At 51.3% G+C, this 23,074-nt stretch overlaps 1 protein-coding gene across 1 annotated transcript; it reads right to left on the reverse strand.

Annotated features, from left to right (window-relative positions):
- Positions 1-1,161: 1,161 nt before the first annotated feature.
- TUBB6 (tubulin beta 6 class V) lies at positions 1,162-19,623 on the reverse strand. Its single transcript, XM_072734863.1, has 4 exons — positions 19,385-19,623; positions 18,900-19,008; positions 16,521-16,631; positions 1,162-2,671 (listed from the first exon to the last, which is right to left on the reverse strand). Exons 1-4 carry the CDS (start codon positions 19,439-19,441, stop codon positions 1,608-1,610), a joined length of 1,341 nt encoding a protein of 446 aa, XP_072590964.1. The 5' UTR covers positions 19,442-19,623; the 3' UTR covers positions 1,162-1,607.
- Between the last annotated feature and the right edge of the window lie 3,451 nt (positions 19,624-23,074).

Genomic DNA, 23,074 nt, shown 5'->3' on the forward strand with positions numbered 1-23,074 from the left:
GGAGCCTAACTCACACTGGGTGCTCACAGCACTTGTCCTTTCTTCCAAGGTCAGTCAAACCTAGCATATTTCCAGGTTGGATGTCGATGGTAAGATACTTACTTTTACTGTAGTTGCACCAAGTGTAGTTCCCCATTGTTAGGGATCCACTCAAAGATTTCTGGAAATAAAGCCTTTGCTCACATTCAAGTCACGCTGCCATGTTTAATGATTCCCTTTCTGTCTGCCCAAGTTTGGGGTTCAGCACAGCATATATAATTACTTGGTGTAAGCCATGGAATCACTGAGCTCAGGCCTTCTGTCAGGTGGGGGAGCTCGGTTACCCTGTGTGATGACCCCAGATGGAAATGGTTCCAAATGACAGTCATTTCTTTCTCAATCCTTGTCCAACAAAGGTCAGAGGGGGCTGTGCTCTGCAGTCACTGGGACCCAGATGGGGGAAGCCATCAGAGAGAGGCAGAGTTGAAGGTCAAGCACTAGCCTTTAGAGACTTGGCACCTGGAAGTGACATTCTTTTGGCCAAAGTCATGTTCACAGCTAACTTCAAAGGAGAAGGGAGAAATAAACCAGCAACACTGGAGAACAGCCGTGTGTAATTACTAGTAGGACTAGCCTGGTCATGTCCTGTGGAGTTTGACTTTATAAGACCTCTTACAGAGTTTGTGGCAAGTTAATAGAATCTGAAAAGTGATCTTATAGAAGACAGCCCTCCACCTCCGTGCTGAGCCTGAGCACACAGCTCCCAGAGCTGGCCCTGCCAGGTCCTCCCTTACCCATCAGGAGCTTGCACATCCCCCTTGCTTTGGCTGGAAGCCTGGAGCCTCTGGCAAAGGCTTTTTTTCTGTAGCTCCTCTGGCAAATCTTAGTGCAGCTGTTAGGGAAGGCTGGGACTAAGTAGCCCAGGATCAAAGATTCTGTGGGAGGTCTACGCGCTGGCTGCAAAATGGGGACGAGGGGCTTTTATCTGTGTGTGTGCGCTACTCTGATACTCAGGAGAATTCTGGTGCCACCCTGAAGGCCTGCAGTTCCAGGAAAGCCTTTCCTCTGAGTTCCATCACTGAGTGGCAGCGGCAGTTCACCCCAGGAAGACACAGGTACCCAAGGAACCATCGTAAGCACGCAAACAAATCTATCATGGAAACAGCTGGAAGAGGCAAAGGAGGAGTTTCAGTGTTTTATTATGAATAGGTTGTCTTAAAGTTCTATATTGCATTTTCAAAATAAGGCAACACTGCACAGCTTCAGATCCCATCACAAAGGATGAAAAACACTGTTTCTAACCTCCTGGCTAATTCTCAGCAAGGCTGAACGCTTAACAGGGCGAGAGGTCAATCCATTTAGCCCTTCCCTGATGGCCCAATTGTCGTCTGGAGTCCTCCAGCAGGAAGTCTGTCCTCTGAGGCTTTGATTGGGTGGGGCTGCCGATTTTCCGTGTACTTCCCTCCTTCCAGAGGACCGACAGTGCAATTCCGTTGCGTTGGTGAGGGGCCTCTACCGGGTGTTGAGAGCAGAGCGCCTTGCAGGGGCCCTCGGGCTCACAGGCTCCGGAGTTAAGCCTCTGGGTCGTGGTCTGTGAGGCTGGGCCGCTGGGCCGCTGGGCCGCTCCTCTACTCGTTGATCTCCTCCTCATCGTCTTCAAAGGCTTCTTCTCCATCGTTGGCCGTGGCGTCCTGGTACTGCTGGTACTCGGACACCAGGTCGTTCATGTTGCTCTCGGCCTCGGTGAACTCCATCTCGTCCATGCCCTCACCCGTGAACCAGTGCAGGAAGGCCTTGCGCCGGAACATGGCGGAGAACTGCTCCGAGATGCGCTTGAACAGCTCCTGGATGGCCGTGCTGTTGCCGATGAAGGTGGCGGCCATCTTCAGGCCGCGCGGCGGGATGTCGCACACGGCCACCTTCACGTTGTTGGGGATCCACTCGACGAAGTAGCTGCTGTTCTTGTTCTGGATGGCCAGCATCTGCTCGTCCACCTCCTTCATGGACATGGGGCCGCGGAAGACGGCGGCCACCGTCAGGTAGCGGCCGTGGCGCGGGTCGCACGCGGCCATCATGTTCTTGGCGTCGAACATCTGCTGCGTGAGCTCGGGCACCGTGAGCGCGCGGTACTGCTGGCTGCCGCGGGCCGTGAGCGGCGCGAAGCCGGGCATGAAGAAGTGCAGGCGCGGGAAGGGCACCATGTTGACCGCCAGCTTGCGCAGGTCGGCGTTGAGCTGGCCCGGGAAGCGCAGCGACGTGGTGACGCCGCTCATGGTGGCCGACACCAGGTGGTTGAGGTCGCCGTAGGTGGGCGTGGTCAGCTTCAGGGTGCGGAAGCAGATGTCGTACAGCGCCTCGTTGTCGATGCAGTAGGTCTCGTCCGTGTTCTCCACCAGCTGGTGCACCGACAGCGTGGCGTTGTAGGGCTCCACCACCGTGTCCGACACCTTGGGCGACGGCATCACGCTGAAGGTGTTCATGATGCGGTCGGGGTACTCCTCGCGGATCTTGCTGATGAGCAGCGTGCCCATGCCCGAGCCCGTGCCGCCGCCCAGCGAGTGCGTCAGCTGGAAGCCCTGCAGGCAGTCGCAGTGCTCACACTCCTTCCGCACCACGTCCAGCACCGCGTCCACCAGCTCGGCGCCCTCCGTGTAGTGGCCCTTGGCCCAGTTGTTGCCTGCGCCCGTTTGTCCTGCGACAAAGCACACGACAGTGAGGGCCTCCTCAGTGGGTCGGCCCCGGGACGCAGCTCACCGCTATTCATGCTTCGGTTTATCTATCTGACCCGGGAGAGAGACCACAGGCAGGGGGAGACCAGCAGGCTCCCCACGCAGCAAGGAGCCCGCTGAGGAGCTCGACCCAGGACCCTGCGGCATCAGGGCCGGAGCTCAGGCGGCGCCTAACCGGCTCAGCCACCCAGGCCCCTCTGTTAGGTACACTTTTACGACGGTGATGAAAAAACACATCTTTCAGCCCCAAACTCAATTCCATGGAAAGCAGCACCGGAAACAACCTGAGTTGGCTCATCCTTCTCTTGTGTCTGGGCGAAATCAAAAGGTTTTGCCACCAGGACGTCCCAAATGTTGCCTTTTACTTAAGGCACTTTTCTTAATCCAATATACTTGGAAAGAGTTGGGAAATGGAAATATTAATTCCAATACAACCTTGCCAATATGATTTTTAAAAATGTTTTTGCCAATATGATCTTTTAATTAAATGTTTTAAATATATTTTTACCGGAAACAATTTTTAGGATGAAGCTCAGCTTATCCGGGTTATAAAAAATACAAGCCATATACTCTAGTTGGCAAGGGCAGTCCTAATTATCAGAGAAGTCCTCTGAACTGAACTTACATTCCGTCAGAAAAACATGAGTTTTTCAATCCAAATCAATAGGTTAATACACATTTCAAGGATTATTTAAAAAAAAAAAAAAACACTGAGAACTAAATTCTAGAGCACAGTGTAGGGTAAATTATGAAAAGCAGTCAGGTCGGGGATCCCTGGGTGGCACAGCAGTTTGGCGCCTGCCTTTGGCCCAGGGCGCGATCCTGGAGACCCGGGATCGAGTCCCACGTCGGGCTCCCGGTGCGTGGAGCCTGTTTCTCCCTCTGCCTGTGTCTCTGCCTCTCTCTCTCTCTCTCTGTGACTATCATAAATAAATAAATTAAAAAAAAAAAAAGAAAAGCAGTCAGGTCAATGCTCAGTGCTGACCTCCTCAAGCTTATGATGAACCTTCGTCTTCCCCCACCTCTAAGCCTGACTTTGCCCCTCTGATGGTGAGAGGTAATATTTCTATTTAATAATAAACTATAAAGACAAGGCACTGCTGTTTCTCATTTTTTAAACTGGTATCAAGGCAATGCACTATATAGCCAAAATTATAAGTTATTTAAGAAGCAAGATGATTAAAAGGCATTGTGTTTATTTAGTAAATAGGGTATATCAAATCTCATTTTAAAAAGAATGTATAGGGGCCCCTGGGAGGCTCAGTGGGTTAAGCATCTGTCTTCAGCTCAGGTCATGATCCCAGGATCAATGGATCAAGCCCCACATTGGGCTCCTTCCTCGGTGGAGAGCCTGTTTCTCCCTCTGCCTCTGCCTCTGCCTGCCACTCCTCCTGCTTATGCTTTCACTCTCTTCTTCTGTCAAATAAAACCTTTTTTAAAAAATTCCTTTAAAATTTTTTTAAAAATAAAAAGAATGTACAAATAATTTAAAAATAAATTTGTTAGCATCCCTATCACACTTTCCCTATGTATTTAATCAAAAGGACCAGGATGCACCACAGGAGCCGGCAGGTGATCTGACTGTGTCAAGTGGACATAAAAATGAAAGGAAACAGAGATGCCAGGCCGGTTTGTCCTTCTGCTCGGAGCTAGGACAGTGCTGCAATCATACTGTATGGACCTCTCTCCACTTATTCCAAAGATGTTCACTCGATTTTTGTCTATACCCAGCTGGTGGCAACAACCCACAATCACCATCCAGAACCCAGCTTCTCTGCTCTAGGCAGGCAGGTCCATACCTGCCACCGGGCACACCAGTGGGAAGCTGAGCCAGAGAGCAGTGACCCCATCAGGCTGCCTTCCGGGAGTAGCCCAGTGCTACATCAGGGAAGACAAGCGGATGGGGGCCCTCTGACTGAGGTCTGGTGCTGGGCCCCCACATTTTGCCATGGACTGTGGGTGTGGCCTTACAGGGGTCTACTTTGGAGGAATGGGTCTTATCTCAAAGTCGCTTGAGTCTTCCACAGGATTTATCTGTGCTAAACACTGTGGGTGTTAGGTGGAAGTCTGTAAAACAGGAAAAATAACCAAAATCCTGTGATTCCTCAGTAAGTTTAAAATATATTGACTCCTAGCAACTTGTAACACATACAAAGGGATAACCTCCTTAAATATCTAAAGAAGTCCTACAAATCAGTAAGGAAAACAGTAACTTTTAGGAGAATGAGCAAAGGATATAAACACTCCACAGGGAAGGAAATTCAAATAACTTCAATATTAGATGCATTCCTTACAAGAGAAATGCACATCAAAACAAGGAGATTCAATTTCTCCCCTGTGAAACCGACCGAGCTCCAAAAGCTGGCGAACACCGCTGGCTGGGGCTGGGGAGGCCCCTCCATCCATGGGGCTGCGGGGGTGCATGGCAGGGACTAGCCTCTGTGGAGAACAACTTGGCAGATCAAAATCAGTTCCCTTAGGCTCAGCAATCTTACTTGTACAAATTTGCTGAGACAGGTCTATGCGCACGTGTGGAAAGTGACATGTATCCTTTGAGACGGATACGTGCTGAGACTGAGGAGAAGTTTGTAATAATAGTGAAGAAAAAAGCAAACAGTCTAAATGTCTTTTAACAGAGGACTGGTTAAATCAATGCTTGTTTCTATCAAAGGAACAAGAGCAGCCATCAGCCCTAGTACTGGGATGGCAAGATTTTCAAAGTATATTGCTAAGGGAGGGACCCCAAAATACTAAATGGTGTATGTTGTTGGCTGTGATCGTATGTGTGTCACAGAATGAGCACGGGAATCCCACAATGCCACCTCTGGGAGGGAGTCTTGGCGGCCACCAACTTGGGGTTGGAATGAGACCAACTTTTCACTGTAGACCCTTTTGCTCCGTTTGAGTTCTGGGCCAAGTACATGTTTTACTAGCTAGCAAACTGAATATTTTAAACTTTATTAAAAGATTTAAAATGCATTTAAGAGGGACCCCTGCGTGGCTCAGTGGTTGAGCGTCTGCCTTTGGCTCAGGGCATGATCCCGGAGTCCCAGGATCGAGTCCCACATCAGGCTCCCTCTGTGGAGCCTGCTTCTCCCTCTGCCTGTGTCTCTGCCCCTCTCTCTGTGTCTCTCATGAATAAATAAATAAAATCTTAAAAAAAAAATAAAACGCATTTAAGAAATAAACTGGAGAAATACACAGTAAACTAATAATCGTGGTTGGCTCTGAAGGACGGGATAAGAGGATAGTTAAGTTACAACATTACATATTGCTTATGAAATTTTAACTCAACATGTCTCTTGATAATCAAGAGAAAATTAAAATATGAAAACATGCCTTTAAGGGAAGTTTTAAAAATCTCAGTAAATAGAGGCATTACTACATGAGGACACTCACTCAGCAGCAAGGCACTGACTGTCATAGGGGGTGTCCCAGTTATGTTGATGAACTTTTCAAGAAGCTGCAAAATGGTACGTGTAGCATGATCCCATTTTCTGAAAAACCAAGTCAACTGCTAGTTGGGGGGTGGTGGGGGGACATACGCACAAGTGCATGTGTCCATAGGATAAGGTCAGGCACCAGGTATCCCCAGGGAATCAAATCTCACGGTCATCTGTATAAGGGGTGAGGAGGTTCCATTTTGATACTACAGATTTGTGTATTTGAAGAAAACATGTGCAAACAGTTTTAACTTCATGATGAAAACATTAAACACATTTAAATATTAAATATTAAAGAGTGACATGTCCAGGAGGGCAGACTGCTCATGGGAATAAGACACAGCTGGCCCCTTGCTCCTTGGTCTTAGCCTTACGTCACAAGGGAGCTCAGCCTCTCACTCTGGCTGTCCTTGCCCCACCTGCTCAGAGGCACCTAGTCGATGGGCCTGGCGGCCCCGGGGCTCCCCAAGGGCCCAGGCTGGGCAGGAAGCAAGCCCCTCCGTGCTTCCTGCCACCCCGAGGGCACTGGCCCCTTAGCCTTCTCTGAGGCCATCTCCTCGTCTAGGAGGTGACTGTGCCCCCTGACCAACAGAGGGTCTCTTTGGTCCCGCCCTGAGGACTCACAGATGGCCACTGTCCCTCCTATCCCTCGCTGGCTCCTGTCCACACCTCCCCACCAATCCAGCAGGCTGCGGCCCGGCCAGGTGCACCAGGAGGACAAGGTGCGCGGCTAGCCCACTCGTGGAGCAGGGGCAGGACGAGCACACCTTCCCAGAGGAAGGTAGGCGAGGGCAATTGTCAGAAAGGCTAAGGAGGCAGCCCGGGTGGCGCAGCGGTTTAGCGCCGCCTTCGGCCCAGGGCGTGATCCTGGAGACCCGGGATCGAGTCCCGCGTTGGGCTCCCTGCATGGAGCCTGCTTCTCCCTCTGCCTGTGTCTCTGCCTCTGTGTTTCCCATGAATAAATAAAATCTTTTTTTAAAAAAAGAAAGAGGTTAAGAGATGATAAAAACGGAGTAGGAAACAGCAAGTGACAACAAGTAGGGAGCTTCAGGCGGGCCTGCAGCCACAGCAAGGGAAGCTCGAGGAGCTCGATTCTTCCTTCAGCTCACACGGCTGCCTCAGCTTCCTTAGTATTTACAGCATGAGTAGCCGTGAGATGTCCTCTGCTCTCGACAAAAGGAAGAAGATAGTGACTTCTGAAAATATTTTGCCACTGTCTCATAGCAACAGATGTTCCCAGTTAAATATTTGGGGGTCATAAGTTGAACATGTTCTGTAATGAGCTGTTGTGACAGTAATCGGCGGCTCAGGCCCGAAGAACACAAGGCTGCAATCTCAAGCTTCGGCAGGCGGGTTGCAACAGGTCCCCAGGGCTTTCTCAGAGGCCACCCTCTGGCTTACCTCTTGCTCACACTGGGTGACGATTAAGTACTCTCTGACCCCCCTCTAGCCCCAAATCTGGAAGGGAAAGTTACATGTGCAGAAAGAGGCTTTCTGGTGCCCCATTTTCTCCTGTAAAACTCACTCCCACTGTCTCTGCAATACAACAGCAATTTGTTAAGAAAAAAGTCTTTTTTAAGGTATATTCATGTTCAAAACTTAAGCACAGATAACTTTCACTTTTAAAATTATACATTAGTTCAAGTCAGTGTTTTTTTAAAAACTACTTCAAGGGACGCCTGGGTGGCTCAGCGGTTGAGCGTCTGCCTTCGGCTCAAGGTGTGATCCTAGAGTCCCAGGATCAAGTCCCACAGTGGGCTCCCTGCATGGAGCCTGCTTTTCCCTCTGCCTGTGTCTCTGCCACTCTCTCTCTCTCTCTCTCTCTCTGTCTCTCATGAATAAATAAAATCTTTAAAAACAAAACCAAACCACTTCAAACCACACCTAGTGATAGAATGACACTGGTTCGCTGTAATCGACCAACAGTGAGCTCTGAAGCTACTGGGGGATGGACAATCTCCTAGACAATGCTGCCTCTTTCATTAAATGGAGAATAACTTAAAAATAACTGTCTCCTCAAACAATATACTCGGTTTATATATTCTGGATACCTCTCCATTCCTTATAACAAGCACGCTACTATTTTAACAAAATAAGCACATTCAAACAATTTACAGTTCTTAATTAAAAATAATGTTGGCCTAGCACATGAGAAAATGCTCCGCATCACTTGCCATCAGGGAAATACAAATCAAAACCACAATGAGATCCCACCTCCCACCAGTGAGAATGGGGAAAATTAACAAGACAGGAAACATCAGCTGTTGGAGAGGAGGTGGAGAAGGGGGAGCCCTCTTGCACTGTTGGTGGGAATGTGAACTGGTGCAGCCACTCTGGAAAACTGTGTGGAGGTTCCTCAAAGAGTTAAAACTAGAGCTATACTACGACCCAGTAATTGAACTGCTGGGGATTTACCCCAAAGATACAGATGCAATGAAACACCGGGACACCTGCACCCTAATGTTTATAGCAGCAATGTCTACAATAGCCAAACTGTGTGGAAGGAGCCTCGGTGTCCATCGACAGATGAATGGATAAAGAAGATGTGGTCTATATGTACAGTGGAATATTACTCAGCCATGAGAAAGGATGCATACCTACCATTTGCTTCAACGTGGATGGAACTGGAGGGTATATAATTATTACTTCACTGGAGGGAGTGAGGTAAGTCAATTGGAGGACAAACATTATATAGTTTCACTTGTATGAGGAATATAAGAAAAAGTGAAAGGGATTATAAGGGAAAGGAGGGGAACTGAATGGGAAAAATAGAGATGGTGACAAACCACAAGAGACTCCTAACTCTGGGAAACGAACAAAGGGTTGAGGAAGGGGAGAAGGGTGGGGGGTTGAGGTAACTGGGTGACGGGCACAGAGGGGGGCACTTGATGGGATGAGTAATGGGTGTTGCACTATATGTTGGCAAATCAAGCTTCAATAAAAACAAATAAAAAATAAAAATCCTGTTGGCTTTACATTAAAAATTTTTTTTTTATTGCAAGTAGGCTCCACACCCAACACCAGGCTTGAACTCATGACCCTGAGATCAAGAGTCACATACTCTACCTACTGAGCCAGCCCAGCACCCCAGTACTGGCTTGAAAAATTACTTTAAAGCTATTTCACATCAGTACAATCTGCTAAAATTTTTAAATATTCTGAATCAAAAAATGATGCATGTTCTAACAAAGAAGCAAAGATACAAGAAAGAATCCTGGAGACAGTTTAAATGCCAATGTCATTTCTAACATTCTTGAAGGTTTACAAGGAGAGTGGATTAGATAATTAAATGGTCTATGTGAATTTGTTCTTCAACTATTTTGTCCCACTTACAGACAGCTAGAAAGATGAGAAAGATCTTTCTTAGGCTCTCTCAGTTTTTAGTTCAAATAAATTAAACCAAAGAAGACTTCCACCATCACTGAAGTTGCTGCCATGAGAAACTAGCTTAGTACGTCAGAAGTTTGATCCAGTTTCATTAAGTCTCTTTTTTTTTCCATGTATATTTTTTTGTTTCAGAAAGCCTCTTTAAAACCTTAACAGGTCTTGGCTTCACAGGAGTGATGGCTGAGGGGACACCTGACCCTGAACAGACATATGGGCTGGATGAGAGACAAGGAAGGCGGGGAAGGCACATGGCCTCCAAGGTCCAGAAACCTCTTCTAGAAAGCGCCAACAAGAACCATCACCTCATCAATGCCGACACTTCTCGTGACTGACTTAACTGCATGTGAAAGGCTTTGAAACATGCTTAATATCTACACGCCTACCACCCATTTTAAGAAATAAAACATAACAAAGTTCCATGAAGCCCAATGTAACAAGTATGAGTTTGAACATCTTAAATTTAAACAATGTACTATTAGATAATGCTTTTCTACTTTTTCTTAAGAAGGGGAGCACCCGGGTGGCTCAGTGGTGGAGCCTCTGCCTCCGGTTCATGTTGTGACCACCGGTTCCTGAGATCGAGTCCCGCTCCCCGTGGGGAGCCTGCTTCTCCCTCTGCCTGTGTCTCTGCCTCTCTCTGTCTCTCATGAGTAAATAAATAAAATCTTTTTAAAAAAAGGCAAAAAAGGTTGTGTGTGTGTTTCAGCTAACAGCCCCTTCCTGTGGGAACACGATTCACTGAGTTGTATTTTGGATTTAATATTGGGTCTTTAGGTTTCTCTATGTGTAAGTCTTGTTTATGGGAGTACAAGTTTCTTTTTTCTTATATTGACAACTTATATAGTTTATATGGACTTGCCAAGTTCTTTTTCCACTTCCTGTAAAGTGTTTCTTAAAGCATTGTTAGTTATATTGCTCAGAGTCCCTCAGTTGATACGTTTCTTTAAAAGTTAAATTTCAGGGATCCCTGGGTGGTGCAGCGGTTTGGCGCCTGCCTTTGGCCCAGGGCGCGATCCTGGAGATCCAGGATCGAATCCCACGTCAGGCTCCTGGTGCATGGAGCCTGCTTCTCCCTCTGCCTGTGTCTCTGCCTCTCTCTCTCACTGTGTTCCTATCATAAATAAATAAAAATTTAAAAAATAAAAAAATAAAAGTTAAATTTCAGGCAAAAGCAGAGCAAAAGCTGCATTCTCAAACACTGCTGGTGGCATTAACCCAGTTGAAAGGCTAAAGCAAAATGTATAATGGGCTTAAATATGTTCACAGGCTCTAACTTAGTAATTTTACTCTTGAGGATCTATTCTGTTGACAGAGTTAGAAACACAGATCAGTTTATATGAACCAAGATGCAAACATCTAGATTCCATTTACTATATTTTCTTTTTTCTTTTTTAATTAAGTAAGTTCTACACCCAGCCTAGGGCTTGAACTCACCACCCTGAGATCAAGTCTCATGCTGGGCAGCCCGGGTGGCTCAGCGGTTTAGCACCGCCTTCAGCCCAGGGCATGACCCTGGAGACCCGGGATCGAGTCCCACATCAGGCTCCCTGTGAGGAGCCTGCTTCTCCCTCTGCCTGTGTCTCTGCCTCTCTCTCTGTCTCTCATGAATAAATAAATAAAATCTTAAAAGAAAAAAAGTCTCATCCTCTGCCGAATGAGCCAACCAGGCACCCCTATATTCTGATTTTTCTTTCTTAGAGCAAAACTTGGTAAGAAACCACTCCCTGATTATTGTCCATTATGAAATAAATAATTACACATTATGCAACTATTAAAATCAGAGATTTTAGAAACTATTAAACTTTTAGAAACATGAAACATGGCTTAAATATAATATTCAGTGGGTAAAAAGATCCAAGGGATACAGTGTTTGCAAATAATGAAAATCAGCAAACAGGAAGAAAAGGTAAAACTATACCTCAATGCCAATGACCATTATACAATGATGATCATATAAAATAAAGTTTTTTACTCTAGTTCTTAATTTTTAATAATGCAGTTCTATATTAGCTTTTGTTGAAAAAAAAAACAGTAAAAATTAGGATAAATAAATACAAATAATGTAGAAGAAAGTGGGCTCTCCCTTTTATGATGATGACCACTGTGTCCTGGGCTTCTTTTTTGAATTTAGTTGCCAGAAACCCAGAGCTTAAATGAATTCACAGCTGCAACTGAAATAACTCTCTCAGTTCACTGGGTGTTTTAGACGGCCACATCTATGGCTGTCTTTACATTGTCTTATGTCCTTCCTAGGAGCAGGAAAGCCAGGCATTTTACATAAATAAAGCTTTACCATATTTTTATATATTCAAACTCAACAACTCATGCATCCACTTCTAATGTGCACCTGCCCCAAGAAGGGCACCTCATAGGAGCCGGCTTTCTGGGAGGGCCCTGTGTGGACAGAGGGGGACAGCCCAGGTTTCCACTGTATATGCCCCCCTCCTCGTCCTTGTGAATCTCCTAGCATGTACTGCGTATCAAACAAAAAGTACAGCTGACCCTTGAACCACATGGGCTTAAACTGCACGGGGCTGCTTAAGCAGATTTGTTTGATAAATAATCACAGTTCCGTAAATGTATTTTCTCTTTCTTATGATTTTCTTAATACCTTCTTTTCTCCAGCTGACTTTATTATAAGAATGTGGGATATGGGGATCCCTGGGTGGCGCAGCGGTTTAGCGCCTGCCTTTGGCCCAGGGCGCGATCCTGGAGACCTGGGATCGAATCCCACGTCAGGCTCCCGGTGCATGGAGCCTGCTTCTCCCTCTGCCTGTGTCTCTGCCTCTCTCTCTCTCTCTCTCTCTCTGTATGACTATCATAAATAAATAATAAAATTAAATTAAAAAAAAAAAGAATGTGGGATATGTAACCCTCACACTAGGTGTTGATCTACTGTTTATGTTGTCAGTAAGAGTAGGCTATTAGTAGCTGGGTTGTGGGGAGGCAAAAATTATAAGTAAACGTTTGTGCAGGGGGTTGGCACCCCTCCACTTAGCCCTGTGTTGTTCAGGGCTCAACTGTATACTTTGCTTAATGATGAAATCTATTAATTTTGTGAGTTTCCTGAGACTGAGGTAGATTCAAGAAACCTTAGCAATCCTCTCAGACTCTTACCAAAAATCACTTAAGCCTTCAAGGGAAGAGACCAAGCAGATTTCTATGTGGAAGTGACTTTTTGCACGTGGAGGAGACAGGCTATCGCTTCGCTCGGATCCTTACAGAGCCTGGATGTGTGGGGGCCCTTCATCCCTCACACTAGCGGCTGAAGGAGCCCCAAGAAGGAAACTGGTAGCACCAGAGGCGCCAGAGGCTGAAAACAGCTGCCAGGCCCCCCTCTCCCTGTTCAGTGCTCTCTTATTGGGTACCCTAACTCAATGACCCAGCGCAAGAGTCCCATAGCTGCTAGTGATCTATACCCACGCAGTGAGAGAAAGTTCAAGATGCCACTGATCTGTGTCAGGAAGCAGAGGGGGGTGCCTGGGGGGCACCTGGCAGACGGTGGAGTGTCTGCCTTCAGCTCAGGTCATGGTCCCAGGGTCCTGGGATGGAGCCTCATGGGGGGGGGGGGGCTGCTCAGCGAGGAGCCTGCTTCTCCCCTTCTCTGCCTCTTCCCCTGGTTCTGCTCTCACAGGCATGTTCTCTCTCTCTCTCTCTCCTCTCTCTCAAATAAATAAATAAATAATCTTAAAAAAAAAAAAAAAAGGAGGATGGGGGGAGTTGTCCTTTTTTCCTTTTGGGCATACGGGTACTAAGGTTCTCCCAGTTGAGTCTCTATCACAGGTGCTGAGAAAGTAGTCCCCCGAACTGTCAGAGACCCATCCAGCTGGTGGTAAGGGCAAGGGGGCAGAGGCCGGCAAAGAGGTTCAGCTCTTCTAGAAACCAATACGCAATGTCCCTAATGCATGTGCCAGCATTTCTTCGGGACAAATTCCTTGAACAGAAACTGTTGAATCAAAATTCTTGATTTGCTGAATCCATTAAGTGGTTCTCTGACAATGCTTAAAACTTACTCTCCGGAACAACCACACCAATACTAGCAGTTAGTTTTTAAAGTACCACCCAGTCTGTTGGGAGATGAGCATCTTGTTTTAAGGACTCCTCCTCATTCTCAGTTACTAGAAAATTTTGTCCCTAGGTATTTATAACTTTTGCTGCTATTGTGAATAGGATATTTTCCCATTATGTTTTATAACTGATTATTGCCTTTAAGGAGATCAGTTTGTCTCAGGGCGCCTGGGAGTTTACCAATTTCAGCACTGAGAGGGTAGTGTCCTGAGAAAAACCTGAGTTCCAGGCAGATCAGGACAGCTGGTCACCCCACAGTAATAACACCCGAGTCTTTATCTTGTGTCTGGCTGCCTCACTGAGGTCTTAAAAAGTGCCAATAACTATTCATTGGATAGCCTATCTGGAAAATCCAAGAGAATCATTCCACCTTCAAATAATAATTTTGTCTTTTCCTTTAAATGATCTGTATCTCTTTTCTTTCTCTGGTCTTTGTGCACTGGCTAGAAACTTCAAAACATGGAATACAATAGAAGAATAGAAGAAGACACAATAGACATCTTTTTCTCATTTGTGACTTTGCTGGGAATACTTCTAATGCTTCACTGGTGAGTGTGACATTGCTATGGATTTGGTAGATAATTCTTAAATAGAGGGAGTATCTTTCTCCTTCCAGCTTGCATGTAAAGGCTTTTGTCCTCTACAAGTCAGGGGCCCATCCTGAATTTTATCAAATATTTTTGGGCACCTATGAAGATGTTGTCTCTCTTAACCTATTAGCTGACTTCTCAATGTTGAACCATCCTTGCATTCCTATGATGTTGCTAATATTTATCAAGCACTTACTGTGTAGGAGATACCCTAGATACATAGGGTTTAAATAGCAGAGGATTATCTGTTACCCTCAATGAAATCATCTCCATCTGGTGCCTTTTGAGGAAGGGATTGGAAAGTAGATCTTTGATAAATGTGGGGATCCCTGGGTGGCTCAGCGGTTTGGCCCAGGGCACGATCCTGGAGTCCCGGGATCAAGTGCCGTGTTGGGTTCCCGGCATGGAGCCTGCTTCTCCTCTGCCGGAGTCTGCCTCTCTCTCTCTCTCTAAATATATATATATATATATATATATATATATATGTCTATCATGAATAAATGAATAAATAAATAAATAAATAAATAAATCTTAAAAAAAAGATCTTTGATAAATGTAATTTCTATACCACCGTTAACTTTTTTTTTTTTTTTTAAATTCATGATAGGCACACAGTGAGAGAGAGAAAGAGGCAGAGACATAGGCAGAGAGAGAAGCAGGCTCCATGCACCGGGAGCCCGACATGGGATTCGATCCCGGGTCTCCAGGATCGCGCCCTGGGCCAAAGGCAGGCGCCAAACCGCTGCGCCACCCAGGGATCCCACCACCGTTAACTTTAAGCCATGAATCAGCCTTAAGGGTCTCTCATTTCCTTGTAAGACATTTTGCCTTTTATGGGCACCAAAACTGTGTTTGTTGTTGATTGAGGTACTTCTGTTGCCAAGTGGTATTGTTCTCTCTAGGCACAGTTCTTATTCAATTACACTGGTAATTTTTCAGAAAGAACATGAGTGAATGTGTGGTTTCCAACATTAAAATATGATTGTTGATGGAACACTTTCCCGTCTGCCACACATCCTGTAGGTTTCATCTTGGCTCTTTGGGTAGAAGTGGTTATGAACGGCCTTGTGTTTGTGTAGTGCCTTTGCACTTTCTCTCTTTATCCCTGTCATTCCATACAGTACCTCTACTGAGGCCTGGAGGAACTGTCCCATATGTTCCACGAGGTACCACTGGCCACATTTAATTATTGAGCACTCAAAATGTAGCTAGTGCAACTGAGGAAGTGAATTGATTCTATGTAATTTTTATTATCTTTAAACAGCCACATGTGGGCAGCAGGGTAGAGAAGGGTCTTTGCTTGGGGCCAAATACAGCCCAATCTTTGAACTAGTTCTTATCAGAAGCTCTGCCTGTCCCACTGGTTGTGTTGTTGTCAGAGTGACAGGGAAGGGGATGATACCCAAAGGATTCGTGAATGTTCATCTTGCTGAGTCACCTTTATAACAGGTCACTGCCAGATTCTGCTACAGAGTCATCAGTTTGTGTACCAATGAAATCTTTCAGGATTCTGCTTTTCTTGCATAGTTTGAATTTTTCTCCTTTAAGTATTTTTTTCAAGTAACATTGGCTCTAAAAACCATGGCTACAGGGTGACAGAAGCTTGTAGTACTAATGGTGCCACTTCGTTTAATGTTACATAATTTTCTTTGGGAGTGTGCAGAGGGACAGGTGCTTGACCATGTCTTGGGTAGAAGAAGGGAGGGAAGGAATTGCCCAATTCTAACAAAAATTCATATGGTGCCAGCTTTTAAGAAGAAAGCAGAGTAACTGTCTATAGGTCATGAAAGAGAAATATAGGTATAAACACACTGCAGTTAAAAGATGAGCAAAATAGGGGGCAGCCCTGGTGGCACAGTGGTTTAGCGCCGCCTGCAGACCAGGGTGTGATCCTGGAGACTGGGAATCGAGTCCCACATTAGGCTCCTTGCATGGAGCCTGCTTCTCCCTCTGCCTGTTTCTCTGCCTCTCTCTCTCTCTCTCTCTCTCTCTGTGTTTCTCATGAATAAATAGAAAAAAAAAGATGAGCAAAATAGGAACCAAAACAAATGATTATTATCATGTTATGATCATTTATAAGGGGAAGAAAAAAGTTCATGTCTAAAAAATTTGTTAAATCAATAACTATCAATATAAACATTTCATTTGGAGACACAGAGATTGCTTTCCTAAAGAAAAGCTAAGAATTAAAAATATTGTAATGTAATGACACTGGGGGCTGCTGATTTCCATTCTAAGCTTTTCTTTGTCTTTCAGTCTCGCCCATAAATAAGTTTGATGCTTAAAAAAAAAAATAAAAAGAAAGCAGGAAAGATGGAACCCACCGAAGATGAAGTTGTCAGGCCGGAAAAGCTGCCCAAAAGGCCCAGACCGCACACTGTCCATGGTCCCAGGCTCCAAGTCCACCAGGGCAGCCCTGGGCACGTATTTCTGAGCTGGAAGAGAACAAAGCCCACCCACAAGGGTCACTTTCTGGTTTCCAGAGTGATGCACTGTTGCACAGCAAGTCCCCCCAGTGGAGCTGCCCGGATGGTACAAAGCAAAGTTTCTTCAGAGACAGACCTGGCTTTCTAAGAATCACAGAGCCTTAGCACAGGGAGGAGCCTGTGGGAACACAACCCCACCTTAAATTGCCCCAGCGAGGAAACCAGCCCAAGTGTGAATGGGCAGGGGAAGTTCCAGGAATAAGCAGGATGAGAAATCAGGTCTCCTGACTTCCTGCCTCCTGTATTTTCCACCTCACCCTAACACCTCTTTCCTGTTGGAAACTGTACTTTTTCAGCCCCATGGAAATAAACTATCTGTTGCAGCAAATTGCCGTGTTGCTCTGACATTCTTTGCACTTTGGGGCACCTCCTTTGTGCACACACGTGAATCCAAGCTATCGTCGTAGCACCTAGTTATAGGTATGACCCCATGGGCTGTTCTGGGACACACTTTCATTTACGAATGAGTGTAGTGTAGCCTTTTTGCTAGCAAGCATATTTTGATGCCTACTGGGCATGGCTAATGCGCTTGTACATAGGATTTGCCTCTACAACTCCTTCTGCGCACACACCCAGACTGAAGAAAGGACATAAACAAGCAGGACCTAAGGGTTAACAGGAGGGACAATGTATAACTAAAATTTTCTTTAGTGCTATGTAGAAATTTCATATTCTATGCCCTGCTGATCCACACCTTTTCTTAGAGCTGCTGAACGAATAAAACCCAGTGCTTTCTGTATCCTGCTCTTCACAGCTTTTGAGCAAATAGCAAGTGACTCCAAAAACCAGAGTAATTCTGGGAACATGTGTATGTGGAAAGGTAGCATCTGTCATTTTCTGGATGTTCTTTGAAAGTCTTAATTTTTGGTTGTTTTATGAAGGGCACTTATCACATTTATAAGAAAAATTCCAACAAATAATGTATCCATGTAGCCACAATAACAGGGCAGATATCCAGGGCGGTGCTGATATTATTCCCAAACTTGGATAAGCCACAGCCCGGAATTTTTACTGAACTCCACCAATTATCCAGAGTTGTCTGTAGTTTCAGCTTCCTGAGAGCACATGTTTTTGGAAGTTGGTAAAAAAAAAAAAAAAAATCAGAGAAATCATTTAACGGGGCGCTTTTCAGATTTTTAGCCAAGAAACCCCATTAACAGATACATTTTAAACCGAAAAACAATGCAAAACAAAAAGTCAGGCATGACCCAGTAAGTGATTTCACAACACTAACGGGTTGTCTAGTTCAAGAGTTCAGGCTCTGTGATAGGCCAAATTCGACTGTTTGAAACAAACTGAGGGCGGATTTCCCGCCCCGGGGGAGGTGAGGAAGGAGTCAGTCGGGCATCCTGCTGTATCCCGGGACCATTTTTCAAGGACAAACTACCGTCGCGCGAGGGCGGCATCCTGAGCACCAGCCTCGGATCCGTCGAAGCCCCGGGAATCCCGGGCCCCGGAGTGGGGAGGCGGGGGTCCCGGAGGGGGGAGGCGGGGGTCCCGGAGGGGGGCGGCGGGGTCCCGGAGGGGGGCGGCGGGGTCCCAGAGGGGGGCGGCCGGGGTCCCGGAGGGGGGAGGCGGGGGTCCCGGAGGGGGGAGGCCGGGGTCCCGGAGGGGGGCGGCCGGGGTCCCGGAGGGGGGCGGCCGGGGTCCCGGAGGGGGGAGGCGGGGGTCCCGGCGGGGGTCCCGGAGGGGGGCGGCGGGGTCCCGGAGGGGGGAGGCGGGGGTCCCGGAGGGGGGCGGCCGGGGTCCCGGAGGGGGGCGGCGGGGTCCCGGAGGGGGGAGGCGGGGGTCCCGGAGGGGGGAGGCCGGGGTCCCGGAGGGGGGCGGCGGGGTCCCGGAGCGGGGAGGCGGGGGTCCCGGAGGGGGGCGGCCGGGGTCCCGGAGCGGGGAGGCGGGGGTCCCGGAGGGGGGCGGCCGGGGTCCCGGAGGGGGGCGGCGGGGTCCCGGAGGGGGGCGGCGGGGTCCCAGACGGGGGCGGCCGGGGTCCCGGAGGGGGGAGGCCGGGGTCCCGGAGGGGGGCGGCCGGGGTCCCGGAGGGGGGCGGCGGGGTCCCGGAGCTGGGAGGCCGGGGTCCCGGAGGGGGCGGCGGGGTCCCGGCGGCCGTGGCCGAGGCCGGGCGGGGATGGCTAGGGTCCCAGAGTGGGGTGGCCAGGCTCTGAGGGCGGGGGGGCGGCGGGGTCCGACGGGCAAGGGCGGGGTCCCGACCGCGCTACTCACAGGATGACTCATTGTAGTAGACGTTGATTCTCTCCAGCTGCAGCGCCGAGTCACCCACGTAGCCTCCGGCTGGGTCGATGCCGTGTTCATCGCTGATCACTTCCCAAAACTTGGGAAGAGGGAGGCGGGGGGACAGCAGGTCAGAACGCGGAGCCTGGGGCGTCGTTCGCCGCGACTGCCGCCAGGGCTGGCCCGGGGGGCGGGGTGCGCGGGGCGCGCGGGGCTCGGCTGCCGAATTCCAGGCGCGCCTGCGCCTCCGCCTCCGCCTGCGCCTCCGCCTCCGCCTGCGCCTCCGCCTGCGCCTCCGCGGCCGCTCCCAGCCCGGGTGGGGACCGGGGATGGGGCAACGGGGCCCTCCGCGGCCGCGCCACTCCTCGAGCGCCTTCCGGGCCGCGCAGGGCCGCCCGGGCTCGGAGGACCCCGCGGAGCCCCGACGCCCCGGGGCTGCCGGCCGCCCACCCGCAGGAGCCCAGTGCCCGGCCCACCTTGGTGCCGATCTGGTTCCCGCACTGGCCCGCCTGGATGTGCACGATCTCCCTCATGGCGGGCGCCGGCTCTGCGCTCGGGGCTCTGGCTCTTCGGACCCGGGCGGCGACTGCGGGCCCCGGCGCGCTCCCCGGGACTCGACCCTCCGCCCGCTCCCACCCCCGTCCCGCCTGCCCCGACCAATGGCCGCGGGCCTCGCCCTCCGCGGCCGCGCCCCCGCCGCCCTCCCCGCCCCGCCCCTCCGCCCCCGCCCCCGCCGCCGCCCGCCCCCGCCCCGCACCCCGGCGCCCCGCACCCCTGCACCCCCGCACCCCGGCTCCCGGCCCCTGGGCCATCCTCCCCGGGCCTCTTCGACGCGGCGCTGCCCCGGAGGGCGGACAGGGCGGGACCTGCGGACCCTGCCGGGGAGGCCAGGCCGGGAACCGAGCCTCCCGCCGCGGGCTCGGGGCGGAGCTGGGGTGGGACGGTGGAGACTCGGAGCGGGGCGGCGGCGGGGAAGCACGCGGCTCCGGCGCTCCCGGGCCCCTCTGCTGCCGCCGCCCTGCGCTGGGCCTCCCCGGCGACGGGCGGGCTCTGCCCGGGCCGCCGGCCGGGTTCCGGGGCGCCCCGAGCTGCGGCTGCGCGCGGCCCCCGCTACCCTCCCGGCCCCCGCGGCCCCCCGCTACCCTCCGGGCCCCCGCGGCCCCCCGCTACCCTCCCGGCCCCCGCGGCCCCCCGCTACCCTCCGGGCCCCCGCAGCCCCCGCTACCCTCCCGGCCCCCGCAGCCCCCCGCTACCCTCCCGGCCCCCGCAGCCCCCCGCTACCCTCCGGGCCCCCGTGGCCCCCCGCTACCCTCCCGGCCCCCGCGGCCCCCCGCTACCCTCCGGGCCCCCGCGGCCCCCCGCTACCCTCCCGGCCCCCGCGGCCCCCCGCTACCCTCCGGGCCCCCGCGGCCCCCCGCTACCCTCCCGGCCCCCGCGGCCCCCCGCTACCCTCCGGGCCCCCGCGCCCCCCCGCTACCCTCCGGGCCCCCGCGGCCCCCCGCTACTCTCCGGGCCCCCGCGGCCCCCCGCTACCCTCCCGGCCCCCGCGGCCCCCCGCTACCCTCCGGGCCCCCGCGGCCCCCCGCTACCCTCCCGGCCCCCGCGGCCCCCGCTACCCTCCGGGCCCCCGCGGCCCCCCGCTACCCTCCCGGCCCCCGCGGCCCCCCGCTACCCTCCCGGCCCCCGCGGCCCCCCGCTACCCTCCGGGCCCCCGCGGCCCCCCGCTACCCTCCGGGCCCCCGCGGGCCCCCGCTACCCTCCGGGCCCCCGCAGCCCCCGCTACCCTCCGGGCCCCCGCGGCCCCCCGCTACCCTCCGGGCCCCCGCGCCCCCCCGCTACCCTCCCGGCCCCCGCGCCCCCCCGCTACCCTCCCGGCCCCCGCGGCCCCCGCTACCCTCCGGGCCCCCGCGCCCCCCCGCTACCCTCCGGGCCCCCGCGCCCCCCCGCTACCCTCCGGGCCCCCGCTGGCCTCCGCCGCCCGGGCTGGCCCCCGCTGGCTCCCGTGCCCGCGCCCTGGGGTCACACCCTGCGGGGAGACGGGCTTTAGGGCAGAAAAGTGGAGCGTCTCGCGTGACTCCGACACTCGTCCCCCCGCGTAACCTCGGGCGTTCCTAGGCCCTTGCTTTGCCGCCTCTCCCCTGGGAACAGGGGTACCCTCCCATTCCGGACTCTGAGCCGTGCGTCGTGGGGTTCAGTTAAAGGGAACACCTGGCTGCATGTGACACTGAACACACACGTCCACGCGCGCGCGTACCCTGCCCAGTTGTCCACGCAGCCTCTCCACTGGGCCTGGATTTCTACCTCTGCGGGTTCCCTCAGCTTCCCTGCTCCGGGTGCGGGGTGCGGGGTGCGGGGTGCGGGGAGCCTGCTGGGCCAAGCGCTGCCTTGGGCTGTTCGGAGGGGGGCGGGCTCGCGTGGAGGTTCTTTAGGTAAATGCAGCGCTGGAGGAGGAGAGTTTAACCATACGGGCCTCTCCTCCAGGCCGACTCCCTGACAACCAGCTAAGCCCCCTCCGGGACTTGGAGACAACCGTGCCTAGGCAAAGCATGGCCCCATGTTTCTATTATCACACGGTGCAGCCCTGGCCTCTCTCTAAACTCCAGTCCTCCCATTTCCCAGCCCCTCCTGGGCACCTGTTCCCTTCACACCCTCCAACAGGTAGCAGGGTCCTCACTGTAGGGGCTGGCCCCTCTGCCTCTCTGCTCAGATGCCCTCATTCTCCCCACACCCCTCTGCTTGCCCCACCAGCCTGACCCCCCTGCTGCCAGCCCTCTCTGTGGGCATGCTCACCGCCCCCCCACACACACCCTCTCCCATTGGGCCTACTGGACACTTCTAGCTGGCGGGGCTCTCACTCATGTACTCATGCGCAGACACTTAAAGTGTGCCAGGGGTAATCAGGGTTACATCTGGGCATGAATTAGGCCCTGAGGGAGCAACAGTCCCTCTTCCAGGCCGTGCTGTGTGGTAGAAAGGAATGACCACTGGGTGGTGAGTCAGGGTGACTCGGATTTCAATTCCGGTTCTGTTTCCAATTAGCTTTGTGTTCACTCAAATTCTCAGTTTATTCATGTGTAAAATGAAAGGATTATTCCAGGGGCTGTGATTCTGTGGCACCTTCCGTTGGAATGTACATCCACCAGAAACTTTTGCATGAGTTTCCCTGTGTGAGCACTTTAGGTAGGGAGACTCTGAAGAGCCTGGACTGCACCCGCCACCCCCAGGCCAAATGGAAGCGTTAATGCTCTGTAATCTGCACCAGCAGTTTCTTTTTAGGTGTATGAAAACTTTGGAAAAGTCCTAACAACCCACACCAGTGTGTGGTTGGAAAGAGGTAGAGAACTTGAAATATTTTTTTTTCTTTTGGAGTTTTCCAAATGTTTCTGATTTTAAGGATTAGTTTCTTTCACCTCTGGGTCCCTGGCCCTGGTACCCTCCCGCATCTTCTGCAATGCCAGGGAAGCAGGTGAGAGGCCCCAGCCTTGCCCACACTCTGTCAGACTTTCAACCTGAAATGACCCGGCTGTCCTCTTCTGAGTAGCCAGCACCCTTATTTCAGCTGCTTGTGGCCATTGCTCAATTTAATTATTGACTCCAAGTAAATGTTCATCTCCTGGTACTGAACCTAGTGTAGGGAGCTGGGGAGTAGAGGGCCTCAGGTTCCTGAAAGAGCCTTGCTCAGCTCCGGTCACTCAGCCCCTGTGGAATCAAGCCATTAAGCAGCTGGAAGAAAAGTGTCTACTTCAGGAGCTTTGGTGGTTTGCTGAAATAGCCACGTTTTCAATGCTAGTCCTTGGGTGGGAATTTGAATCTGAGATACTTGATGAAACCAGAAAATAGGTGTCAGAGTGGCTTCAGGAACACCACAATAACCAGGATTCAAAGGGGGAAAGTTGATTTATTGGCGTTTCTGATGGACACTCCTTGTTGACCAGCACCCCAGCCTACCATCCACATCACAAGGGTGGGGGTGACTAAGGTGACTTAGGCTCATTGCTGCATGCTTTTCCACAGAACGTACAGAATCATCACAACAACCCTCTGTGATAGATGTTATTGCAGATGAGAAAACAGAGGCTCAGAGCCGGCATCACCTTGCTGACAAGTGGGGGACAGGATCCGATCCCTTGGCTAAGGCCCTTCCACTGCTGGGGCTGGAGAAGAGG

Source organism: Vulpes vulpes, chromosome 13 (genome assembly GCF_048418805.1).
Source record: "Vulpes vulpes isolate BD-2025 chromosome 13, VulVul3, whole genome shotgun sequence".
NCBI classification, from domain to species: Eukaryota; Metazoa; Chordata; class Mammalia; order Carnivora; family Canidae; genus Vulpes; species Vulpes vulpes.